Source organism: Triplophysa dalaica, chromosome 6 (genome assembly GCF_015846415.1).
Source record: "Triplophysa dalaica isolate WHDGS20190420 chromosome 6, ASM1584641v1, whole genome shotgun sequence".
Taxonomy (NCBI): Eukaryota; Metazoa; Chordata; class Actinopteri; order Cypriniformes; family Nemacheilidae; genus Triplophysa; species Triplophysa dalaica.
The window spans coordinates 22,299,942-22,327,372 of NC_079547.1; the positions used below are offsets into that span (position 1 = coordinate 22,299,942).

At 36.5% G+C, this 27,431-nt stretch overlaps 1 protein-coding gene across 2 annotated transcripts; it reads right to left on the reverse strand.

The window, feature by feature from the left end:
* Positions 1-27,224, reverse strand: ripor3 (RIPOR family member 3). Of its 2 annotated transcripts, XM_056751404.1 has the most exons (25): positions 26,946-27,224; positions 21,141-21,177; positions 18,054-18,194; positions 14,049-14,157; positions 12,121-12,270; positions 11,876-11,954; positions 11,764-11,787; positions 11,551-11,604; positions 11,309-11,458; positions 11,104-11,167; positions 10,971-11,014; positions 9,643-9,768; positions 8,795-8,940; positions 6,029-6,155; positions 5,658-5,864; positions 4,782-5,174; positions 4,539-4,684; positions 3,951-4,125; positions 3,645-3,771; positions 3,293-3,448; positions 1,716-1,874; positions 1,314-1,516; positions 1,153-1,236; positions 572-662; positions 1-346 (listed from the first exon to the last, which is right to left on the reverse strand). In XM_056751404.1, exons 3-25 carry the CDS (start codon positions 18,064-18,066, stop codon positions 249-251), a joined length of 2,925 nt encoding a protein of 974 aa, XP_056607382.1. In that variant the 5' UTR covers positions 18,067-18,194; positions 21,141-21,177; positions 26,946-27,224; the 3' UTR covers positions 1-248. The 2 variants fall into 2 exon arrangements, with proteins under 2 accessions (XP_056607382.1, XP_056607383.1); XM_056751405.1 differs by lacking the exon at positions 11,764-11,787.
* Positions 27,225-27,431: the final 207 nt, after the last annotated feature.

Below are 27,431 nucleotides of genomic sequence, written 5' to 3' on the forward strand. Positions count from 1 at the left end.
TTTACTTTCTAATATTTTATGGTTATTTTCTTTAATACAGATGAAACATAGAAAACTTTTTTTTTTCATAAATACATACATAGAATTGTCATCATAGTTATGCATACGCTTGAACTACAATGCATATAAATATTGGGCAATATGAGCAGACACTTGGGAAATGTGTTCCTTAAAAAAACAGCCTGCTCAGTAGAGACGTCCACATTACCTAGTCCTCTCCTAAAAAGTCAGTCGAGTTTCCATTATTTTTAAAGGAATGTTATTTCAGTCTCCAGGTTCATATAAGCCTCATCCTGTATCTCAAAGATCCGATCAATTTGCTGGAACGCCATGTGGCCTTTCTTACCTTAATAGGGACAAAAGAACAGCATGAAAATAATGTAAAACGACAGCAAATCGGTGTTTAATGTGAAACCAAAACTTAAAAAACATTGAAAATTATTTTAGGTCATCAGATGTGATGAAGGCACAAAATGAATGTACTGCATTTTCAAGAGGATCCTTGGAAGAACATTAAACATGGACTACAGTAGACTATAGTTACTAGGCCTATAGTATAAGAGTCAATTACCAAAGGATAACACAGTCTCACGGGCAGCGTTTCTCAGGTCTTCATCTGTGGACAGCCACTGTTCGGCCACCTGCTCTGCACTTTCTGAAGCCTAAGAGATAGAAACAACTTCATGACTATTACAAAATGAGGAAAAGAAAGGTGCACTGTTTTTTAAAATAGTAAAGGATTCAGCACATCTTTGTCAAATTGGTCAAGCACTGCAGGATCAGAAAGAATGTCAGATTAAAGATTAAACAGGATAAGCAGAGGATGAAATGTATTAAAGTATGTAGTATTAGAATGGATTAAGATGAGAGCGGTCAGTAGGATTCCTGACCCCGGCTGAAAGGATAATCTGCGTTCGTACGACGTCATTCAATTTGGGTTAAATTTTTTCCCTGAACTATTCTTGGATGTGAGATCACATTTCTGGGACTGTGAAACACACTGTTAGGATTTCAGTATGGTGATATTCTCATCACTCACAATTTATTGTCGGGTTGTCTGAGGAATATCGCACATAAAACTGGAAACAGTCAAATTAAAAAAACATCAGATTATTCTGAAGCAGTTGCAGTAGACACACATTTATAACTCACCTTCAGACATTTCAAAGCAAGACAGGCCTCGCGTTGCACTTGCGCGTTCCCTTTTATCAACAGATCTGTATAGCGAACCACTGCCTGTAATACAGTCTCTAGTCTGATATTTGCTGGGATTTCTTATATTTTGTAAACTACTAACAGATAAGAGTTTCAACCTTTGTCCTGAAGGATTTGGATCTCGAGGCCCTCCTGAGACAAGAAGCGGCTGCTGAGGTCACCTTTTGATTGACATCGGTCTGTAGTTTGGCTAGAAGCTGTAGCGTGCGATTTGTTGGCTGCAGCTCGGAGATCCGCCTCCCGTTCAGCTTTTTCAGGGCTCGCCTCCTCTTGGGACTCTCCAGACAGGCTATCAGATACACTGAAGCAAACCGATGAGAGAAGACATGAGATCTATTGGGAAGAAAACTTCAGACTGATTGATTGATGTTCAGGTCAACTGGGGAAAAGATTCTGAGACGTTTGTTTTTGTTTTCCTGGGGCGGGTCAATAACACAGAATATGTTTTGAGTGTTTAATGTAAATGTAAACTGTGATAGAGGGAGAGCTTGTGGCGTTACCTTCTTTAGAGAGATGCGAGAGGTGCTCTCCAAAGTCAGTTATATTCCATCGCTTGAAGTAGACTAACAGTTGAAACACAGACACTCTGTCTGTACTGCATGGGTTTACAGACGCCATCATACAACTGCACTGAACCTGACGAAGCAGCTGACCAAAAACTACAGGAGAAAACAACACTAACATTACCAAACACCAACAAAAGAGGATTCACCAATTAACGCATTCAAAGAGTCAGCAAATTTGGACAATGCTTCATCATTGAGGGAAATTTATTCTTCCTTAATTGGGTGCATTATGGTATTATTATTATGGACGTTGAGTTGTTGCACTGCATTATGGGGGCTAAGCTTGCTTGATAATATCCACTAGGGTTTCAAACACCACTACAAAAAGGAAATTCTCTCACATAGTCCACTATAGCTATTAACTATTGGCCCAATTAACTCCTGTTCATGTAGCTCTCTTGGGTTATTTTTAATAATGTAAAGACTGCAACGGAGTTCAAAACCCATGACTAAAAATGTTAAGTGATTAAGGTTCGTAATTTTTATGGCCAGTGGGACGCCGTTAAAGGAGCTTTATTTTGACATCGCTTCTACTTTGCATTTCTTATCCACTTTTCGTGTATTAGTTTTAGTCAGAGCTGTTGAAATACAGAGTTTCGACACTTGGGCCGTTTCTCAATATCCGTTCGTCAGCGGTCTTGTGTCCTCGTGTCATCAATAACTGCCAAAGTACGTTCCAATACTTAAGAATTTATATACATATGTATAAAGGAAATATTATTTTTAAGATTATTCAGTCTGGAAGTATTTTCCTCTTCCTCCTTCTTGGTCTTCACACTCCATCTCAGCAGGTGGCGGATATGCAACAAAAGCTGGTTTGCCAACAACCATTAAAATAAAAAAATGAAATTCTCAAAAACACAAGAACAGAGAACGCATGTAAGTGCCCGGATGTGTTCTCGATACCAAGGATGCATCGAATGCAACCTTGCGTGCCCACGGAACCCGCTTGAAGTCCCAGAAGTCACTGCAGTGCGTCCATCCAAGTTCGTACTTCCGAAGCTGCCTCCCAAGACCGGCCTTTATGAGAACACAAGTGCGTTCTTTGAGTTTTTTGGAACTGAGAAACAGCCATTATCTCGCCGTCGTGTGGTCACGTGGATCATGGAGCGCTCAATAGTTCCAATCAAACCTGTGCTGCCAACCTATTTGAATAGAATTAGTTAATTTAACTTTTGGCCACTCCATGACACGAGTTACCTCGGCATTCCATGCTTTCATCCGACATCTATATGAGTGTCGTAACTCTGCTTTTCAACAGTTCTGGTTTTAGCATTTCAGTGAATTTCGTCAGCAAGTATATATAAAGGCACTCCTGTTAAGTTGTATTTTTTGTCGGTTTTGGATTGTAGTTGTAATGTTGTTGCTGTTGTGTTTATTTGCAGAATGGATTTGGACCATATTCGAATATGTTAGTTGTTTTGGAATTTAGTTAAAAGATCTGCACAAGATTACTTATAAGTCTATAGATGTGAATAACATTTTAAAGGAAAATAACTGAAAATGCAAACCTGCATCAGTCTGTCCAGGCTGTTTGGCTTTGACTTTGTGAATGTAATGTTTGCGCAGTGCCCTGAGAAACCCATCAGTGGAGCAGCAGAAATGTGAGTCACTCTCACAACACTCCTTCCAAAATACCTCCATTCCCTTAGGAGAGCTGCACAACACTGACACACAACCACACGCATGTTTTAACACTTCATTTGACAACGAAACAGTCTGTGACAGTCATTTCTAGTGTCAACTGTATTTCTAGTGTTAACTTGAAACTTTCTCAGTCAATCATACATTCTTTAACTTTCTTGTTTGAAAAAAATATTATTCTGTGATCATTTTAAGGTCCAGCTTTCCTGTGATACCTACTCTGTGTTGCTGAGATCTCATCTGTCGTCTTAGACAGGGTGCTGATTTTTCCCAGCATGTCAGTTTGTCGTGACAGCTCCTCTGTGATGTGTTTGTGCACGAGATCAGAGCTAACACACTTCAGTGCCTGCACACAGATAACAAAGTACATTTTTTTTAGCAACTTTTGTCAATTTTGTATAGATCTTTGTTAATCTTGTCTTCTTAAGAATGACAGAAAACATCAACATAGACTATTTCAATTCAGTTGTTTATTCAGTTATGGTTTACAATAGATATTGATTATTATCAAACGAATCTTTTCACCTCCAGTAGAAGTTTGCATATGTTTAGGTGGGTGTCCAGGGCTTGGTCGAGGCTGTAGACCCCCGTACTAACTGATGGCTTTACGACATTGTTTTCTTTGTGTTTGATCTGTCCTTCGTTAATGTCTTCTGATAGACCCATAGTTCTCAGTGTATTCTCGTGGAACGAACCAATTCTGCAAAACAATGAACAAATAGTATCTTGTAGTGTAGTGTAGACAATTTTTATTTCAAATATTTTACTTTACTTATTAATATTGATATCATTTAAATGAAGCATAAATTGACTTATCTTTATGAACCACTTATTATATATATCATAAAATATTTAAAAATAAAAAATATGTAATTACACTACTTTTCATATTAATATATTTAACAATATATTTTAAATATTTTCTATAATATTCTTTATTGAGTATTTGCCAAACCAACTTGTTGTACATGAAGTACGTCATTTCATCCACAAGAGGGCGCACAAACTCTTCATGTGACACAATAGCTGCCCAGAAACGGTCGTTGTATTAAGTGGAATAAACAGTGCATGGGTTCGCATACATAAATGCTTTAATTATTGAGTTTCTTGTACCCCGTGTCTCTGAGCCTGATACTGCCCATGCACGAGACTTCATCTTCATTAAAATCTGTTGAGAGGAAGTCAAAACTTCCCAGCACTTCCTCTTCGTCCACAGCTAGTGTTTCACATGAGGGCATCTGTGGAGGGTCAGGGTCCTTCTATCACCAGCAAAGGAGACAAGAACACAACAGTTTCATGAAATTTGTGCAGCCTTGTCACGTAAAATGCACGTGCAACCCATTTCATTCATCTCACCTTCAACACCTCCTTTAGTTGGCGTATCTGGAGATCGAGTGTCTTTAACTCTGTCTCTGCTATGCTCATGTCCTGCAGCGCTGAATCTAGATCTTCTAGCAGGGAGCTAATTCTCATAGACACGGCTCTCCTCTGAAACCTGCTTAAACTTTTGTCCTTCTCGATAGGTGTCTCAGGTACCTGGTTGAAGGAGGGCTCCTCAATGGCGGTCTCATCCAGGGCCGTGGCCCCCTGTGCATCTCCGTCACCTGTGCTGGGGGTTACGTTTGCATTTTTCCGGAGGATGTCAGGTGTGCTATAACGGTGGAAGAGGAAGATGGAGTCTCGCTTGCTGTCTGCAGGGCTGGGGGTTGCTGTGTCCGTCTCTGATGGCCATTCCAGACTCTCCTCTGCCTAGAGTTATCATGAAAGAGATACATCATCACTGCATCACTGTATGTATGCATATGGATTCTCTTGTACTGTAAATTGACCCTTTCCTATTGTGTAAAACTTAATTTTTCTTGGTTTGTCCTTTATTGTTTATTCTTTACTATTTTATAGTAATACATTGTCTGTTGCCCTATCCCTGCCTATCTTGTGAGGATTTTTTTGTGTGTGACAACAAAGATTAACATGAATCCACATTCAACCCAATTGACTTTTAATGCAAATTCTGTAAATTGGGGAATGATTCATTGGATGTTCCAAAGAAAAAATTAACAAATTTAGATCATATTAACTTTAATACAAACTTGAATATAACATTTACATTTATGCATTTGGCAGACGCTTTTATCCAAAGCGACTAACTTCGACCCTCATACTATGCATTTGTTTTTAATTATGATAGAAACAATATTTATTTGATTTAAAATAAAGTAAAAAAGTTCATACATCCCCTGGTGGCGTCTTTAGTATCTCTTCATTTTGTAACTTTGTATCTTGGCGGGGTGTGAGCGGCAGGTGATCCGTCTTCTCATAGGCTGGAGGATTGAGAGTTTGGGTGGAGTCGGCCAGGTAGCTGAGTAAAGACACGCCCCTAGATTCGCGTGAACCAATGGAAAAAGAGCTGTCTGCATCCTGTAGCTGCCGCATCATAGACTAGACAGAAGAGAGATCAAATCACGTGATGGCGTTTAAGCTACATTACTTTTACAACTCCGTTTCATTGCATAATTTTATGAATCGCACACTTCACCCATACATTTTTCTGATTGATTAGTCGTGCTAAGTGTTTGGGTGTGTTGTTATGTTTTTTAACTCACTAAAAAGTATTTCTCTGTGAAACTGGGTGTGTTGGGAGGTGTCCAGCTGTATATGGATCCCTTTCTGTGGATAGACTGTCGGCTGGCAGATGCTATGATCGGTCTCACCTCACTGCTATCAAATGGACTAAAGGGAGAGAAAGAGAGATTGAGGACAAGAATGACAGACGTACATCCTGAGCTGACGAACACTTGCCTTAAAATGTAAAAAAAAAACAATGATGTCATGAAGCCCGAGACATGAAACCAAATATTCTAAAAAGAGGCATTTGTGGTTGTTTGCTTTTAAACTGAAATTTCTATTGTGTTCGTATTTAGCTTCATTCATAGCTAGCACCTACCATTATCCTGACATAACCCCACCCACAACCCCAAACATAACTTTACATATAACCTCACCCTTGAGCATAATACTATACAGTTTTCTATACATGGTTATCAACCAACACCTCATGCTCAAAATAACATAAAAACACAGAGACAAGCCTGTTGCCACTCCACTCCTGAAACCCCGCCCACTTTTGAGAATGCTTGTCCAGAGTGTAGACGTCTGAAAGTTATTGTAAGTTCATTTGACAGAATCTTTACGTTATAACATTTGTCTAAAAAAAAATTAGCTGTCATCGACAAACCTTACGAAAAAAAATCACCTGGAAAGCATTGTGTACATATTTTCCCGATATTACATAAAACTTGTGTTACGATAATAACATTAATAACAGCTAAGCAAAACCTAAGTCATAATAATACATATTATTTATTACTGCAAGCACCGCAGTTCATTCTGGAGTTTTGTTTTGTTCTGTGAATCAGGTACAAGAACACCAATTAAATGTTTAAGGTCATGTGACTGAAATGTTACTCATGGTCTTAAAAATCTTTTGATGTGGAGGTATATATGCCTAAATGTTTTCAATTGTTTTTGTAGACTTGTGCCAACATATTCATTTCTTTTAAAACAAGACACAATTTTTTGTTTGAAGATTGAGACCTCAAGAAGCTTCTTGATGAAATAAGAAAGTTCTGCACATTTTAGCAGTGACGAGTCCGACACTGCTAAAATATAACAGTTTAGATATAACATTTTATGTCAATACAATTTCCGTTGTTAAATTTGTTGAAAAAATTAAGGGACCATTTACTTTTGAGACCTAGTCTAATTTTCAATATTTCACAATGTCGTTCTAACACATCGTTTCACTTTCAACGCAATAACAAAATAGACATAAAAGTGTGACATAAACACACTCAGGCTTTCGGTGCATGACATGTTAGGTTTGTGTTTGTCGTCATTGGTAATAGAGAGTGACACTGCTAACAGAGACAGAGCAGAACCAGAGGAAATGAGGTGATGCTAGTGAACACACACCACACACTGTGAGAGAGGTTAGAGACGCTGAACAGGCTGTGAGACGTGTTTAATTTAGTGACGCTGTTAAAAACAGGGAGTGAAAAATCTTTTCCACCTGGATTTTGTAAAAACAATGAAATTTGATCTGCGTGTGTGATAGGCTATTTATTCAATCCTCGCTTTCTCTCTCTCTCTCTCTCTCTCTCTCTCTCTCTCTCTCTCTCTCTCTCTCTCTCTCTCTCCCTCTCTCCCTCTCTAGCCCTCTCTCTCTCTCTCTCTCTCTCTCTCTCCCTCTGTCCCTCTCTCTCTCTCTGTCTCTCTCTCTCTCTCCCTCTCTAGCCCTGCCCTCTCTCTCTCTCTCTCTCTCTCTCTCTCCCTCTCTCTCTCTCTCTCTCTCTCTCCCTCTCTCTCTCTCTCTCTCTCTCTCTCCCTCTCTTCCTCTCTCTCTCTCCCTTCCTCTCTCTCTCTCTCTCTCTCATCAGCTGCTCTTGGACAGCTGGTGTGTGTTAGCTGATAGCAGAGCCTCACACACAGGGGGTGTGTTTGTGTGTGTGAGATAGAGAGCTAGTAGTTTATTCAATGTTTCAACTCAATTTCATGAAAAAGTCCCTTTTAAATATCCTGTGATGAGCACTGTTTACTTCTCAATTCCAGATGTTGATACAGCTCAATTAAACCATCAAGCATCTGAACACAGAACCCTCTAACTGCAATAATCTCTTTTATATCGTAATGTTAAAATCGGATAAATTAAACGGACAGTTTAACGTAAATGAGTTTACTCTCCCTCATGTTGTTTCTAACCTGCATTGGAACACAATGATACATTTTGGTTGTTCTTTTGAAATAAACAATAACAATTAAAGCAAATGGGAAAAGTTAACTGTCCCTTTAACAACTACACAGTTTGTTTTGCACGCACTTAAGAATTATGATATATCTATAAATTATTGCCATTTTATGAAGGATTGAGGATTGTTCTAGATTCTATTACCCATTGATGAATGACTGTTATATTTAACTAGATAAAATAGTACACAAATACACTGTAGAAAAAAGTTTGGACTGTTTAAACAGTTAAAAGTTAAAAACAATTCAGTAATTCATGTTAATTCATGAGGCATTCACTTATTTTAACAGTAACAACATTTGATTTTAATAATTGTATTAGAAAATGCTGAAATTAACATGAAATAAGATTAGTAAATACTGTATTAGTATTGCTGCATTAGTATTGTTCATTGTCCATTTTGCTAATGCATGTTAACAAATAGCACCTTATTGAAAAGTGTTGCCGAAAATCCTTTCACATTAATAATACATTGTGCCCTATTTTATTTTTTGCAGTGTACAGTATTAAAATTAGTACAGCTGTATATTTTACTGCCTTGTAAAGATCACACATGTGCTCTTACTTCCAAAGCACTTCGAGCTGCAGTTTAATGGTTCCAAGTTCCGTAATGTCGACAACCATCATCTGCGGTCGTGATGTAAAAAAATCAGCACTCCTGCATGTTACCATGCCGACCAGGATTGAGCTCAGCCCCTTCACCTCTGTCACCTGGAAAGAGAAGTCTTGTTGTGAGAATGCTTTGACACAGTGGTCAATATGACTTTGATGGAACAACTAAAATCTATCTTTTGTTAAATTTTACCTTTTATTAAGTAATATATTTTTGTTCAATAAAATTCTTTATTTAATATTCCAGAAATCTAGTGAATCTTGAAATGAAAGAATTAGGATTTAGTTTTTCGTTCAATATAGAATAAAAACATTAATTTCCTTTGGCAGTCAGGAGTAAAACAAATTTCATACTATTCCAGTACAGTAAAAATAAATTAAGATGAAATAAAACAGTATTTTCACCCGCTTTATCATCCACCAGAAAAAAATAACATATTATTTACAGCATAAGTTGATACGAATAAAACTAACATTTCTATATTTGAGATTTGATGTTCATCATTTTCACAGGTTTAGATAGAGCACTCTCTATATTCACAAATTGAATCAATTCCACGCAAAAGAACATTTTATAATTATTTCACCGTACGCCAAAAGCTTTAAAGAGTCTGTTAAACATCTTTATCATTTTCTCGGGGGTCTGTGGGCGGTTTTAGAAATGTCAGATGAAACTCTATCTAGATGTAACAAACAGCATATAGACAAATGAACTCCACGCTTCTGTCAACACAACCCCCACAAGAGACCTTGACAGGAAGTGATGTTTGCGCAGGTGTGAGCGTATGTGATCAAGCTCACCTTAACCTCAAAGTTGGCATGAATGTGAGGGAGAAAGACCATCTCCTCCTCATCCCACAGCTGTTTGTCATCAGTCTGTATTCGTCCTCTGATTCTCCATCTCTGTCGGCCCAACCGGATTAACACCTACGTAGAGGTCGAAAGATGTATTTGAACCCTTGTATGAACATTAATGCATTTAATAACAATTATCAAACATTGTGGCTTTCGTTTGATATGGAACATTAGTACTGACTTCATGCTTCCACACAAATGACTGAGGGAAGTGAAATAATTTTTTCAAAATATAATGAAAGTCATATACTTTATGTCTTAGGTGTCCAGAAAAATATTGGGCCCCTTGTGTGTGTGTTTTGTGTATGAGCGTGCCTGAGGGTCCCGTGACCACATTCCATTGTGCATGAAGTCATTGGAAACCTTGCCTTAAAAATGTCTTCCAAATAGCTGGTGAAATAAGTCATTTAAACTTAAAGGCACCATCAGGCATTTCTGTCTTATCCAGTGAATCTGACATTAATAATTCTTAAGTATTATAGGGAGTTCTCCCTAAAATGTTTCGAAACCTTATACGTTTTATGGAGCTCAAAAGATGCATCAAAGTGAATAAAAATCCTTAAAGGGACGTTTCACCCAAAAATGAAAATTGTGTCATCATTTCCTCACCCTCAAGTTGTTCCAAATCAGTATAAATGTATTTGTTATGACAAACATATGTTTGGAGTGCTTGTAACCAAACAGTTCTTGGCCCCCATTGACTAGTAGAAAAAAATATTTGTACACTTCTTTGTTCTGTTGAACACAAACAAAGACATTTTGAAGAATGAAGGAGAGCAAACAGTTCTGGGAACCTTTTGACTACCGTGATCATTTTAACTACTATGGAAGTCAATGGTGGGCAATAAGTATTTCAAGCATTCTTCAAAATATCTTTCTCTTTTTGTTTAATTTTGGGTGAACTGTCCCTTTAAATGTCATCTGGAAATTCTTAAAACAGTGTTGCTTAAGCAAATATCATGTTTTGAACCGTTTTAGATACGTCATGAATGTAGTCCATGTGATATAACTGTAGCAGAATCACAGACCAAATTGTCAAAACACTATTTACTTGTAATCATTATTCTCAACTTTATTTTCAAAGAAGACTTAAAAGGTAGTGCACAATTTTTTTCTTCCAGCTCAGCAGCATCTGTTTACTTTTTGTCTTGCGCTATACTTTGAAAAAAGAGCACTTGATGGAATGACAGTGTGAGTTCATGTAAGTGTTTAACAGCAGTAACTGATCCATAACCAGCCCTGTTTCTTCCATATGTTGAGTTAAAATTGCTCACCTCATACTGATCTCCTGGGCAAAGCCGAGCGAAACCTATCAACCCTGCGGAAAAAAAGAGGAAAAATTAAAATATTTTGAAGACAGATGTTCCTATGAAATTCAAATTCCTGCATATGGTGTGTGTCTTGTACCTTTCATTTTGATTTGTAGCTCTCCCAGCAGGATCTCTAGTTCTCCTTCCATTGCAGACATGTCCTGCAGGTAGAGATGTGTGTTAATCCTAACTTTTGATGCTCAAATTTTCGAATCTGATCCAAAATGTCTGCACAATGCATCCTTAAACAAATGAGTATCTTGATAGTGTTACTGATAGTTGTGTGTAAATCAAGACCTTACCTCCAGACTGTGTCTGTGGTTTCGGCTCAACTCTAGTAAACTCTCTCTGGATTGTCGTGAAGAAGGAGAGAGAGAAAACGCTCTCTTCATGTTTAAAGCACCCTGACACAGTCGCCACTGGATGCAGTAGGACTCATACAGCTCTTCTACCTGTCAATAACACACTCAATTCACATATTTCTGTCACGTATGTTGGTGTTGTGCAGTTTGAAAAGACCAAAGTTGACCAATGTTTGTGTTACCTTACTAATCTGAAACTCTAGCCGTCGTATGTATCTCTCTAAGGCTCGAATCTCCTGTTGTTGACACAAAGAGGATACAACTTTTATCTCACAAACTTTTATGGTGCAAACACTTAGGAAAAGCAAATCATATTAAAAATGAATACAAAATATCCAGCTTGTAAAATAGTTATACATCCTGTGGGATCAAGGTATATAAGCATGAAAACATACCTTTTCCAGGTCATAGAAAAAAGCCTGAGAAATAGAAAGCGTTCGCTTTAAATTAACATATTTTGTTAAAATAAAGCGAGTTGTGAATAGTTTGGTAGAGAACAGCATTTACCAATCTGGAGTTTCTTTTGGTGTCCCGCTGCTGAGATGACAAGAAATCCAGTTCTGTTTGATGGTTCTCCAAGTAATCCCTTTATAATCAGGCATAGAGAGGAAATCTTTATCACGATGTGCATGTTGTGTCTAAACAATTTTAAAACTACATTATAATGACTTAGAATTAAAGAATTAAATCAATCGGATAAACAAGAGGTTCCTTTTTATCTTATTTTAACAAAAAGTGCTTGCGTGACATACTTGAGACCTTTCCGTAGGGCCTGGAAGATTCTGTCCACCTGCTCTGGCTGCTGCCCCCAGATGCTGCTGCCCGTACGACTAGAAGTGGGAATTCTGGGAGATTTTCCTGCCGCCGCTTTAGATCTGAGAGAGCTGCGGACCGAGGAATGTCTGCAGAGAGAGAAAACAGGTGAATTTATTTTGGTTTATTTAATTGATTTCAAAAGGAGCCTAAACAGTCAATAATTATACATAGTTTAAATATATTTGAATTTATACATTTACAATCAAAATAATTATAGCATTCTGGTTAAACATCTTGACAGATATGTTATCCTAGCAGTGGTTTCTTATGTAGCACTACAAACTCAATGACTCTGCAATGTAAATAAACTCGTCTCTTTTCTCCAGGGAATGCAATGCTGAACGCTGCTCTGGAGGGCAACAGAAAAACACAAGCCCCGGCTCTCAGATCAACACCACTGACATCTCCACTGTAATTCAAGAACCCTCAGTGGATCGTGACATCTATACACACTGTCTCTTCTGATGTGCTTATAGTTAAATAAGGAATTCTGCTTAAACATATGCATTGTGTGTGTGTGTGTGTGTTTCTTTTTTGAATAATTTTCAAAAGCAAATTTGTATTCATAATCTCAGGATGTGTAACGGTGTGACTATATTTATGATAATTTTTGAACAAATCATATTGAATAATTGTATATATATATGTATATACAATTATTTCTTAAAGTAATATTGTCTCAATACAACAACTAATTTAATGGAAATAAAAATGTTAATGAGTTTAAACTTGTGCTGTCAATTAATCGTGATTAATCGATTCCAAAATAAATGTTTGTGTTTTTATAATATTTATATTTGTGTATGGCGTGTCTATTTATATATAATAGTACACACATATATGGGTATAATAACATAAATGCATATAAATTAATATTTGAACTAGGGCTGTCAAGCAATTAATCGTGCAAATAAAAAAAACACTTAACACAAATTAATAATTTCAATTATTGGTAAATATAAATAAATTAACACATCTAAATATTTATTTAATATATATGCATGTATGTGTTTGTCTTTGTGTTTATAAATGCAAAATGAATATGCAAAGTGGACAGACATATATGATGTAAACACAAACTTAAATTTTGGATACCATTTTTCTCGATTAATCGCTTTACAGCCCAAATTAAATATAATTTACATTGTGTAAAAATAAGTTTATATATATATATATTACTCATATTTCTTAAATATAAACACGTTTGTTTGTGTTCATGCAAGTATACATGCCATACATTATATAAACAAAAAAATATATTTTGAAATCGATTAGTCGTGATTAATCGATTTGAACGCACTTGTTTAAATAAAGGCACAAGAATATCAAAGCTTTAATTGGTTGTATGTTTCTAGGTCTGTCGTTTTTCCGTATTTTCCATATTCCATAGTCTTGGATTTTGATTTATAAAAAAAGTTTTGTCTGTAATGATTGAGGCAGTTGAAAGGCAATAAAAAGGCATTTTCTCAAAATCCTGTTTTGCAAAGTCTGCCATGGAAATAGAGTTGACAAATTGCAAGCAGGTGAATTTGTCTCTGAAATTGTTTTAGCCTTTGTCTGCCATCTTTTCAATGTTTTCCTTGATGGAAATACAGTCATGCAGTGCTATCGTGACACATGAAATAAAAATGTGCACAAATAAATGCGCACACACAGAGGCAGATTTGTAACTTATGTAAGCCGTCACTCGCCTCACACCCGGTTCTGAACCAAACATCCTCTAAGGACCTTTGGTTCTTAAAACAATTACATAATATCAGTTGGCTGTTTACTTTTAATATTATGTGAAATCATAAATTACAACCAAAAGGCCAGTGAAGGGATAGTTCACCCTGAAAAAAATGTGTCATATGTTCTTGGTTACCTTCTGCGGCCAACGAGCGTGTTGACGCCGGTGAAAGAACGGCTCCGATGTACCATTCCACCATCAGCCGGGCTTTCAAACTTCAACTTAACTGACATTATGTCTCCACCTGCAACATACACGCATAAAACAAGAGAAACTTCAGAAATCTGCTTTATGTTAGAGTCAGGTTAGTGTTTAGTTCCACTTTCTCTCTCTGTGGTAGTTGCTTAGGCATGCTAAGGATGCTCAAACAAATAGAGCAATGTTGTTAAAGCGCCAGTGTTTACACTTTTTGGGGAATTAGCGCATGATTTGTTTATTTACTGTTGTCTCGGGATGTTAAACTTGGATCACCTCACCATTCGTGTTATCCCACAAACATGTAACATGAATCATCTGCTGGACATGACATAGCTGAGAGAAGCCCCCCATGAACCCATGGCCTCTCGATCTTCACATGTACCAGAGCACATAGCAATTTCCTCATCCCATAATTTTCTGTTACTGTAAACAGTTTTTGAACATTCCTCAGACTCAGATGCCCAAAACATATCCTAAAACCAACAGTGGTCCCTTACATTTTTTGGATCCTCAAAACCCCCTTAAAATTGATTTGTCATTATGTTTAAACTATGAATCAAATTTTCCAATAAATAAATAAATGTTAATAAACATTTGTACAATAAATGATGTAAATACATTATATAAATTAAACTCTTTCTAGTCATGTTCAAACAAAAAAAAATTGTAGTATTACTCTGTTAAGAGACATGAACACTTGTTTTTTGAAAGAAAATATAAAAAAGTTGATGCTTATAACCAGCAAAAATATCTGCCAGTGGGGCAAGAAAAAGCTGAATAAAGAGGGTAAATAGAGGTCTAATTACAGTTTATTTTTCTTACGCCATTGGCATTTTTGCTTGTTTTAAACAAAAATTAACTTGAATTCGATTTTCAAAGAAATTGTATCTTGATTCAATAGTTTTTAGATATTTTTATATATATTATATATTTTCTTATTTACAAGACACAAATATAAGTGTTGTTGTCTAATTAGTTTTTGTCTTTTTTTATTTATTTCTCTGCATTATATAATAATTTAGTCTTGGGCATTTGGTCTGAAACCTTGTTTCTCCATATTTCGTGATCATTATTGTTCTATTATTCACGTGTTTGTTTTTCACAGGGTTTTGCAAATATTTACACTCTAAAAAAACGTTGTGTTATTTTTGTAACCCAATATATTGGGTTAAAATTACCCAACAATGGGGCGGTGCTATGGTAACCCTGCATTGGGTTATTGATTGGGTCATTTTAAACCCAATTGTTTTTAATGAGTAACCAATAAAAGGTATTCCAAATTGCTTGTCAACTTTGACCACACAGCATATTTAATCAATTAAAAAGTAGACAATTATGATGTAATGCTTCAGAGGCTATGCAAGAGTATCCCATGAGCAATAAAAAATTGTATCTGATATGTTATTTCTAGAACAGGTCATCAATTATTTGCATATTTGGCATTCATACAGTTTTATTTGTAAGTGTTCATATTCTTTCTGTGCTCAGGTTTCTAAACGGTTGCATTCTTTCGACTATAGCTTTTGCACCTGTTTGGCTGAAGAAAATGGTTGTGTTGACAGTGGCACACAAGGGACACGGAGAGGGCAGACGAGAGGAACACAGGATGAGAGGAAGGGAAAGAGAGATGTCTTGATTGCAAACACAGAGGCGTTCTCTACAGAACACTAACTCATGTTCTTTTCCTTCAGGAGGAAGAAGAAAATCTGTGGACTAGATGAAAAACTGTGGGGGGCTGATGGGCAAGGGACTTGAGAACCATGGAATCAGTGTTCTGACAGCAGGTATATCCTAGTAAGGTATTTTGATTAATGTTTGGTGTTTTGGACATGTCAGTACTATGATTTCCATGGTCAATATAGTATGTATATATATAATATATATATATATATATATATATATATATATATATATATATATTTATCATATAATACCTTGGTACCTGACAGAGTACCAGGGTTTTACCATCTAATGCCATCATGCAGCAATATTATTATAGGGAAGAGAAGACACGTGTTTATTTCTGTGTTTAGGTTTTACCTAACACACAAACTGTCGATCCCAACGTCTTGTTACTATGAGATAAAAAATAAGTGTTATATCTCCCTCGCTTAAATGGACATTAACACCGGGGTTAACCAGAAAACATCTGTGCTTTTTGTTTTTCCCCCTAAACCACATTAAAAAACATTTTATTTTTCAGATGTATCCAGATGTTATTGATGTATTTTAGCCTTGCGTATGTAAACACCATAGACACTGTGTGTCCAGAACATCAGAGAGATGTCATAAATGTTTCAGTTTATTTGTTAAAGGCTCACATAACGATTAACAATAGATCGTAATATTTACGTTCACACGAAACAGTTTAGACAAGTATGAGAAAGTTCATCATTCACATATTAAAGTGCGCACTAGAGGCCATTTTATTTATTAAAATGAAACATCCACGTCTTTTATTGGTGCATATAAACTTATTATATTTGTTTCCCTCTTCTTTAAATGAAAAAAATGTCGTTGATGTTTCTACTTATTACACAAATGAATCTTCTGAGCTTATAGAAAATAGGTGAATTGTCATATTATTGTCAAAAGGGTGAAAAATATAGGCTAGAGTTTTTGTTTGTTTGTTAAATCACTCTCTTTATGTTCTTTAGTACATAAAACATTGGTTTAAAAAGACATTAACATATCAATGTTTTTTTTGTAAATGACATCTTGTGTCTAGCAAATATATACACCAAACTCAGTGTGACACACAGTATGACTTTTGAGGGCTCTCCGATAAAAATATGAGCATAGGGATTTGTGTCTTGCATGAGAAAATGCTGTACTAAAACTTTTTCTTTCGTTTTTTGGCAGAAGGAGGAATAACAAAAGGGTGGACTATAGTGGACTTACAGGCTTGAACTGTGATCCAGAGCAATGTGATTGCTGTAATTCCAACAAAGGCAAGAAAATTTTGCCTGGATGCACTCCGGCCATGTGGGATAATTGAACATGACGAGAAATGAACATTGGCCGATAACACAAAGCATTGGAGTATGCGATTCTTTCAGGAAACAGGCTGAACATTATTGACTATTTGAACAGGGGACTCATGGGATGTTGTGCCAAAGGGAATAAATTGTCAGTCCAGAGCACACAAAGCTTTGGATGAAGTAAAGTACAGGGCAATGATGGCATAACAGGAGGGGAGAGTTCACACAGTTGGTCGGTTTATTTTTTTGGGATGGACATAACAAGACACAACATTGAATAAACTTGGATAAAATTCTGCATCATTTGTACTACAGATCAGAGATAACTAGTCACTGACTTAGAACACCCTTAAAACCAATAACCAACTGCATTGCAACTTGCTGCCCATCACCAGTCACGTTTTCTTCAATTTTGGTGTTATTAAGACTCATGAGGTTCTGTGTGCAGGTCATGAAATAACCTCATGTTTAGGGCTCTTGTGCTGAGATTAACAAGGGAGTTACTCATCAATCTTGTAAATGAATATGACCGCATTCACACACGCATTACACGTGATCCAAATCTGTCCATATTAGATGACAGATTTTTTTATTGCAGAAATAAAATGTCCTTTGGTAGGAAAAGAGAAACACGAGAAAGTGTTGTACAGAAAGAGGACAGTGCCTTGGGGGATAGTGGAATTTGACAGGCTAAATAAAATCACAAAACTGTTTATTTTTGGGAATAACTTTCTATTCAATGTGTCTGTTCCACTTCAACATGTTTTTGTGATTATGCAACTTCTAAAGAAACAATACAGATGATCCAGAGTGCAGCGGCAAGAGTGGTCCCCAATGAACCGAAGAGAGCACATTGGCTCCCTGCAGTCGCTTGCATCATATTCAAAGCTCTGCTCTTGGCCTACAAGACCACTTTGGTTCGGCACACAATTTCTTTATTCGCTAATACAAACTTATGTACCTGCCAGATCCATGCGCTCTGCAAACAAGCAACGTCTTGTGGTGCCACCCCTGTACCTTCTCTGGATCTGTTCGGCATTTGTGGAATGATCTTATCTCTGTTACAAGATCAGCAGATTCTGTAGCCATCTTTAAGAATCGACTGAAAACATGAACACTTGACCGATTAGTACTGACTTCTATTTCTGTTCTCTTTCTACCATTTTTTTTTGGCTTTGTATATTGTGCTGGGCTATAAGAGACCAGTTTTTACTGGACTTGCATTTTGTTGTCCTTATGCTGTCCCAATTGCTTCTATTGTTTACCTCATTTGTAAGTGGATAAAATGTCTTGCTTAGTGACTACATGTAAGATGAAACATCTTGTTCAGCAATACAGGGCTTTTTTGTAGCCTGTGTAGCCTTTAGTTTATATCAAAACCAAGGTTGTGTGTACTTAGCATCACTGGTTAGCCCCTTCTAGTAGATTTCAAATCTACACCAATCTTGAGGAAAAGGTCTCAAAAGTAGCTCCATGTACATAATTATTATATATGGAAGTAATATATAAATAATAGATGTCATTGAATGATAGCATCACTATTGCCCCCCAGGGACCCCTATATGTTCACTATACACACTAATGTGCTCGTATTTTATTGGTGTATTAAATAGACATTATGCATAATATGGAAAATTATATAACTTTACTTCTAAAATGTATTATCTAACATAACTATAGTGTTATACGAATCTTTATGATCCTCTTTTATTTAAGATTTTCACAATATTAAATAAATATAATAAATTCATAGATTGATGTATGTAAAACCTGTATGTAAATATAATAACTTGGATGATTTGATTTAAAAAATAAAGAGATGTTTTGGAGATGTAGCAAGTTATGGAATTAAGAAAGTAAATATCAAAGCTACAAATCAAAAATAAGTTATTGAGCCAGTTCATATAAATCATGGTTCAAAATTGCCTTCCACGGTGCACAAAAGTAAGCTTATAATAATGATAAATAATTTGAGCTGGCAGGTACGATTTTGCAGAAATGGCATGGCATGTATAGCGAGGTATGTTATGTCAAGTTACCTGCAGTTTTATGTTTCAAACAGAGATGGCGATAGAGAGGTGAGTTACTTATAACTTACGTTGAATAAAGTTTAGTCACTCACTGTCACGCACATGGCTACATGTTACATCCATCAAACGAAGACTGTTCTTGTTAGAAGGCTGGTGGAATGTGGAGAGGTTGTAAACCGCTGTGTTAATTTGGTAACATCAAACCACATGTTTCAGCATCACAACAAACCAACTCTGAATTCCTCCATTAACATGAGATGTGGCAAAGATTTTGAAGTTCGTAGATAACAGGGATATTCCTTATAAAGGGACTCCTGATGTTTGGTGGTTGAGGGAAATGTATTTGCCAGATGTTTTATCGTTTCCTGATTCACGACATGTCTGTCAATAATCAGTTCCTTATTTCTATCCCATAATTCAAAATCCAAATGAGGTTCCTCTGTATCCTCATGACAGTAATACAAAATGATCTCCTGTCTTATGATTGCTGTTATTTACGAGTATGTTTTTCATATTAAATTTAATCTATTACGATAAAAGCTCTCAGATCAGCCAATTGCAACTTTGTTGTATAAGTCTAAATGTAAGTCTGAAGTTTTGTAGTGAATTTACTTGTATGACATGAAACGTTTCTTCAAAAGAACTTGCAAGACTAAGGACAAGGCAGCCATCTTTCCGTGTGCTTTAAGAATAAGCTAGTTTCTGATCCCATCTGTCAGTTTGTGACAGCCACAATATTGGTGATTGTGTCAAGAGTTCAAGAGTGTCAAGAGAATCAAAATCTAAGTGACTTAGAAATTGAAGTGACGTCCTTATTATGTTGTATACTTGCAATCATACAGTCTAAGGATGTTTTTGGAAATATGAATGCATGACATCAAGACTGGCTTTGTGTAGCCATGACAACAAATAAAATAATAGGAAAGTTTTGAAAAATGTTGCCAGAGGATGTGGCTTGACATTTCATTTAGGATTTCCTTGTGAGGAAATGTCTTTGATTTACCAAACCCAAACTCATTCACTTCCCTAGCTGATATTTGGAACTTTGGAAAGTTGAACATTTATGTGTATTGGGTTGCCCATATGTGTATTGGGTTTTGCTCCATGTTTGTTTGTTTCTGTCTAGCTTAGCTACAATCTTTCCGTTGAGTTTCCATTTAAAATTCATCCATCATAGATCCACGGTATGTTGTTGGACTTTTATCATTACTATTTTTGCAGGTGTATTAGAATTCATTATGCTATACACTAAAAAAGGTTTAATGTATCATTTTTATATTTTATTTTAATGAATTAATTGAATTATAATTTTTTTATAGCTATTTATATCGTCTGCTTTTTGGATCCCATTAAAATTTTGAAGAAAATGCATGCAGGAAATTGCATGTCAAGTGCGCGTCTCAAACTTTTTACATGTAAACAGTCCCAAATGAGAATGTTACATTTTAGTCAAAACAGTGGCCACTTGAAAAGAGCATGACGGGCTTCAAAGCAGACAGTGGGAATGCCAACAAATGTTTAATTGTATTTATTTATTTTGTGCCCTGGCAGATTTTTTTCTTTTAATAGATTCCAGAGCTGTGGGTTGGGGGCTGTGCATCCTGTTTGTGTGTGCCATATGGTTTTAACTGTGTGGAGGATGTCTGTAAAAAGGTGTGTGAAAGTGATTATTCCTTGTCTTTTTCTCACTCTTTCAATATCACATTCTGATTCGAAAATAATTGTTGACAGTGATGTTCTCACATGTTTATATATGTCAGTTTTTTTAACGTGAGACTCACACCCGGGATAAAAGGATGCAGTGAACATTTTAATGCAAATAATAATTGAATAAAAAGATCATTGATATTGAATTAGATACATTTAGAAGTTTGTATTCTCTCTCTTCAAAACAACCATCTATACAGATGACGGGTGCGTTAAAGAACCTATAAACTTAAAAAAAGATTATAATCTGTAAAGAACCATATAGCCCCCAAAGGAAAGTTCTCCCAAAAATTCTCTCATCCTTTACTCACTGTAATGTCATTCCCAACCTGGATAACTTTCTTTCTTCTGCAAAACAAAAAGGAAGATATTTTGAAGAACGTTGGTAACCGAAGAACGTTGGTAGCCAAATGACATTGGCCATCATTGACTTCGATTGAATGGACAGAAAACCATAAACCTTAATGTGCACATACAGGTTTTAATCGACATAAGGATAAATGATGACATTTTTTGGTGAACGATAAAACTATTTTTTTTTTTTTTTCACATAAACAGCAGCTAAATCGGGGTTTGACCTCTTCGATAGTCCATACAATTACTAGCCGATCCTTCTTGTGGATAAAACCACTTGGCCGGCTTGTTTTTACAAAGTGGTTCTTTCCGGCCTGGCTTCAGTCCACCTGGGTCCACCTCACATTAAGTTCTCAAACCAAAGAGATTTTACTTCTGCGTGTTTGATGTGCAAATCCTTCTTTCCTTTATACTCTTCCTGCACGGCTCTCCTTTGTTTTTCTTGTGTAAACGAATAGTGTTTCAGAAATGGAGTGAAAAAAGGTGAGTTCATAGAGGATGAGAGCGTGTTGGATATCTCGGCGGGGTTTACCACCACTAAAGTCAATGACTCAATGTTATACAAACAGTTCTCTCTTTACCTCGCACACATACGCTTGCATGCAGGCACCGGCACCCCCACCTCTTAAAAATGTGTGCTCACATTCTTATAGCTAATATAAACATATGGAAATTGTATTTCATATCCGATTGAAGAAAAAAAGTTAAACCTCTCCTATTTGGCTTTTCTCAGTGCATATGCTCTGTAAGATATGAAACTCTGCCTGACCCCCTGATGGCACATACATGATGGTAGCCCACACCGTCTCTGAAATAGCACTGCAAAGAGACATATGTTAATGTTCATATACAGTACATATGACCACATTGGTTCTACAGATATGGCTCATACTTGTTCTACGTGTTGTCCAGCTTTTTGTAAGGACTGTTTAAATGTGATCAAGGTATTTTTCAGTATTAAAATAAACTTTATTCTTTCACAGTTCAATATACAGAATTAAAGGGATAATTTAACCCAAAAAGAAAGTTTTGTCAAGGTTACTCACCATCTTGTCATTTTAAACTTGTATGACTTTCTTACTTGTGCAGAACACTAAAGAAGATATGTTGAAGAACGTTGGTAATCGAACAACAGCAGTATTGACTTACATTGACTTACTTTTGTGTCCAGAAGTCAATGGGTGCTGCTGTTGTTTGGTTACCAACATTCTTAAAAATAACTCCTTTTGTGTTTTGCAGAAGAAAGAAAGTCATACAGGCTTGAGGAGGGTAAATAATGAGCGATTTTCCATTTTTGGGTGAACTATCCCTAATGTGAACTATGATGTCATTGATGTTATTTTATGGTTTTATTACTTTTTGTCTTTTTTTAAGTCAACGGCTGGAAAGAAAAAGAGTTTGTCAGATGTTTAGCCTGATAAAATTCAGCAAAATTAATGACAGTGTTTAAATGAAGAAAAACTTATTTTAGGGTGTACCTTTAAGACTTTCTATTGGGCTTGTCCTCTCATGATTCCTGTTTTAAAGACGTGAGCTGGTGAACCTGCGGTAAAGGTTGTAGACAGATAGAAACCTGTGTTTTTTAGCTTTGGCATGTGCTATCTGAAGCAGGCCACCAGCTGAGGAAGGTGTTGCCCATATGTGTATGTGTGTGTGTAGATAGTGTAAGGCATACATACATACATATGGTCATACATAAACAGGAAGCAAGAGCTTTGTAAACTAATGAAATGAGAATCTTTGTATACTTTCTATTTCCTAAAGTGGATGGCAGTTTTTTTACATATAATGAAAGAGCGTTTATATCAAGGTCTTAAATTAGATTAGGAGGGTGTGTTTTATTCTCACGAGCAACATCCAAGACAATAAACCTCTCGACAGGATTGTGGTTGGGAAAGCCCCGACAACTCATACAGATGTGCAAGAAGAGCTTCAAATTCTTTCAAACATTAATAACAGATTGCAGCAAATTTGATTCTCAGACTTTCAGAAAGAGACCGAATTAAATCACATATCTATAAACACGTCAGTTTTTAAGGCATCAAAGATTCACTTTTGTCTATATTCGAGTTTTAACAGAGATTTCAAGAATGTCATTAACGGAGCTCAATGCCTACAACTGCCTCCAAGTTTTCCAAATATTTGACAGGTTTCTTAAAGTAATAATATGGCGTTTTTAGGAGGATCTATTGAAAGAAATGGAATATAATATACAAAACTATTTCTTCAGAGGTGTATAAAGACCTTGAAGCGTTGTGTTTCTGATACCGTAGAATAGGCTGTTGTTATCTACATAAAGAGCGGCCTTACATACATTGAATTCGCCGCCATGTTTAGTACAGCAGCCATAAACGGACAAACAACTCTACGTTTCCTCTCCCCTGCGGTATAGTGGTAAAACGGATAGCGGGTGATCCGTACGGATCGTACTCTACTGTTCAAAACGTGACCAGCAGATTAAATGTACGTTAATTCATTATTAGTAAGAGATTAAAACGTGTTCTCTCGACAATATTAAAGCGGTTCAAGATAAATCATGACGCTCAAAACTGCTACTTCACACCGATAATATTAGAACAAAAACAACAACATATCTTGGTTCTAACAAACAGAAAAAATAATGTTACTCAGATACTTTTCCGAATCAAAGCAACCTCCTCGGGAGTGATATTAAGACGAACTTTCTCTCCGACGGCTATCTGCTGGAAAGTATCTACATAGATTTCTAAGCCAAAAGCCTTAGTATCGCAGGTCCCAACGCATCTCTGCTGGAAAGTCTTTATAATATTAACACAGGTCCTAGCTCCTTCCTGACTTTTATCCTTCTTTTTATACATAAAATCCACAGACCTTTTATTGTATGTAATAAATAAGACATCGCTCTTTCTACAGTCTTTCTATTGCCCGCATGATCTCTTCCCTTCGTCAACATGAGAACGACATCTTTTTGTACCATGGAGGGCACGGTCGTGTTTGGACTGAGCGACTCCTTGCAATTCTACAATACAATGCTAGTGGTCGCTGTAAATCAAAAACAGCGCCTTTAATATAACATGACAATCCTGTAGGGCTTTCATTGTCTGTCGGCTTATTTTCTTTTTCAGCCTCCCATGAGGAAACCATGTTCAGAATCGAAACACTAGATTCCTTTAAAGGGTGTTTCTGTCCGTGCAAAATTAAACAGAAACACACTTTAACATAAGATTTGAACGAAGAGCAAGAAACAATAGGTTTATAGGGGGTAAAGAGGAAAAAAGCAGCATTTTGGGACTTGCTTGATTCATTATCTCATGGTTTTTGTGCCCGTGTTGAGGGACATCAGAAAATGGGAAAGCTGGGGATTTCAGACAGAACAGTTACCAGCACTGTGAAGGAGTGTAAAGTGAACAACGTGAGGAGCCTCGCGGTGAATTCATTCCTCGAGGGCTGTGAAACCTGTCTGAGGTTTTTTCCACAACCACTGGTTTGCATTAGAGCATGTCAAAGAATTACATTAAACATCATTAGTCATCACGCAGAGGTTAGTGGTCATCTTCAGTGCCTATAGAGCACAGGGACATGCACACTTCCAAAGGAATGTTCTGGGTTAAATACAATACAAGCTATATTGTTATCTATAGGATGTTTAAGTTTATGCATTTTGCAGAGGCTTTTATCCAAAGCAACTTACATAGCATTGTATTATATATTTCTTTCTAAATATGTGCAATCCCCTGTGATCACTCCCATTGCCAGTGCCACGCTCTAACCACTGTGCCACAAGAAAGCTGTTAATGGATGATAATGATTATTACAGAAAACATGGGCTTGTTTATCACTTTGTGAAAACAAACAAAAATGTGTTTACAGCTATGTACTTCCAATGGAAGCACAACCATGTGCATTACTGTAAACACAAGATGATTTTTTTACAAGCAGGGAAATAAGTCAAAACTATTTTTGCGATAATCAATAGGATGCCACAAATACATTTAACTCATATCATCTCTTCAATGTAATAAAAACTTTTGTACAAGTATTTCCACATCTCTGAGATCTGACACCCAGCGAATGTCACACAACAAAAAATTTATTATCAACAACGGACTATAGATGGTTTTAAAGTGGCAACACGATCGTGAACTGCCCTTATGTCCGGTACACAATCACAAATAATAAAAAAATTTGATAACAAGCTAAAGAAGCCGAGAAGAACCGTTTACATGGCTTAACTTGTTTCTCCAATATTTTGAACTTAGACTGCGATACCAAACGCAACCGTTATATCAATGTAGGCTACCTTACGGTTTCTTTACATGTGTCAAAACTACAGGACATTTTCAACAAATTGTTTATTTAATACAATTATTATATAATAAAATAATAACATTAATGAATTAATATTAAAGTCACAGTACAATGCCTAGTTTTTCATGAGATATTGCAGCGTTTGTTGTAAAAAGTTTAGCCACACCCACTATTTTTTATAATTCGAAATTCTATTTCACTCGGAAATGCGTGAAAATACGGAAGTAAAAACAATAGCAACTTCCGGTTCATGTGGACTTTAACATAACATAAATTAAATATTTCTAATATTAGACACTATAGCCAAAAACAGACCGGAAGTTTGCTGCAGTCCCGGCGCCTGTGTCCGATGAAATGGTCTGTACAACTAAATCTTAAGAAAAAGGTTTTAAAAAGTTTTAAAGTATGTGTGATGAGCATGCATATGTACAGCCCATTTAATTCTGCTGTTTCACTGCAACGCTCGTCACCTGAAAATATCCCATGCTTCCACTAACTCGGAAATAAATATGCTTCTTGCAGTTTTTCCAAGAGCGCACGCCAACAGCTGAAAAAATAACCATTAACCTTAGACTTTGGTTGGAATCGTTTTTATGCCAAACTGAACCTCATCACCTTCTGAATAGAGCAATGATTCTTTGTGAGTGCAACAAAGACACAGGGCAGCCTGTGCAAAGTCAGATGTCATCATTTGATAAACAACTTGACTGAGACGCAAGCTCACGAACTGTAAACACAGTTTCATTGTACATGTTAAACATTCATGAGACTTCAATGCGACAATTCACACAACAGTTTCATCATTTACTCATCCTCATGTCATTCTAAACCATTATGACTTTCTTACTTCGACAGAACACAAAAGAAGATATTTTGAAGAACGTTGGACAACACCCCATTGACTTACATTATATGGACACAAAACCACTGAGACATTTCTCAAAATATCACCTTTTGTGTTCTGCATATGTAGGTTTTGAATGATATGAGAGAATATTAATGATAGCAGAATTCTTATTTTGGTCGGTGAACTATCCCTTTAAGACAATTATTTAAAGGGGAAATGTGTACAGTATTTCTGCACCAATAGCCTCACCAAACAAAAGTGCAAAATCAATGACCGCTTTAAAACATGTTTCCTGAAATGTGTCCTGTCCTCCATTAGTTTGACAAACAGACTCACACCAATGGTTGGACCAGTGTTGATGTTGGAAACCAGATGAGGATGCACAAATAAACATTGTTTTGATAGATTATTTGTGTTTACACAATGTGACAAAGAATGGCTGACTGACGGTTGTCGCATATTACGTTTTTAAAAAATCCAAAACGTTTTTTTTACTCTAAACATGCACTCTATCATTCCATAAATGGAAAACAAAAGCACAAATCTCAAACTGACATGCAACACATGCAAGAAATAGATTTTTCTCTTTCGTTCAAAAATGAAGTAAAACATCATGAGTCTCTCTTACCGTATTCAAAAACTTCTTCCGATTCCAGACTGGGTTTATGTCTGACAACAAAATGTAGACTCGTGTAAGCTCATCTCTGAGGCTGTGTGCATGTGTGTACGCGTGTGGCAACAGATGTCTGTTCTCTCCTGATAGCGTATGTTTCTCACTATGAGGCCCCAGGGATCAGAAATGACACCTGATTCTGAGAAACAGTTTTTAAAAGGCAAACTTAAAAGCGTCTGAACACATCCAACGTGACCACGGCTCGGTTTCTCTGTCTCCTTTATTTCTCATCCTTCCCTTCAGCCAGTCTCACAGTAATCTCCCTTCTGCATTGACTCTCTCTCTTTCTCTCTCCTCCCATTTCATTTTAGTTTTCCCACAATCCCTTGTCATTTCTCTACCATGTCATGCCGGGCGAGAAACACATCAAAGCTGTAAATTTAAAATACTTCCATTCTATTTTGGCTGGGCTTGCGCACTTGGCACCGTGACCTAACTGTG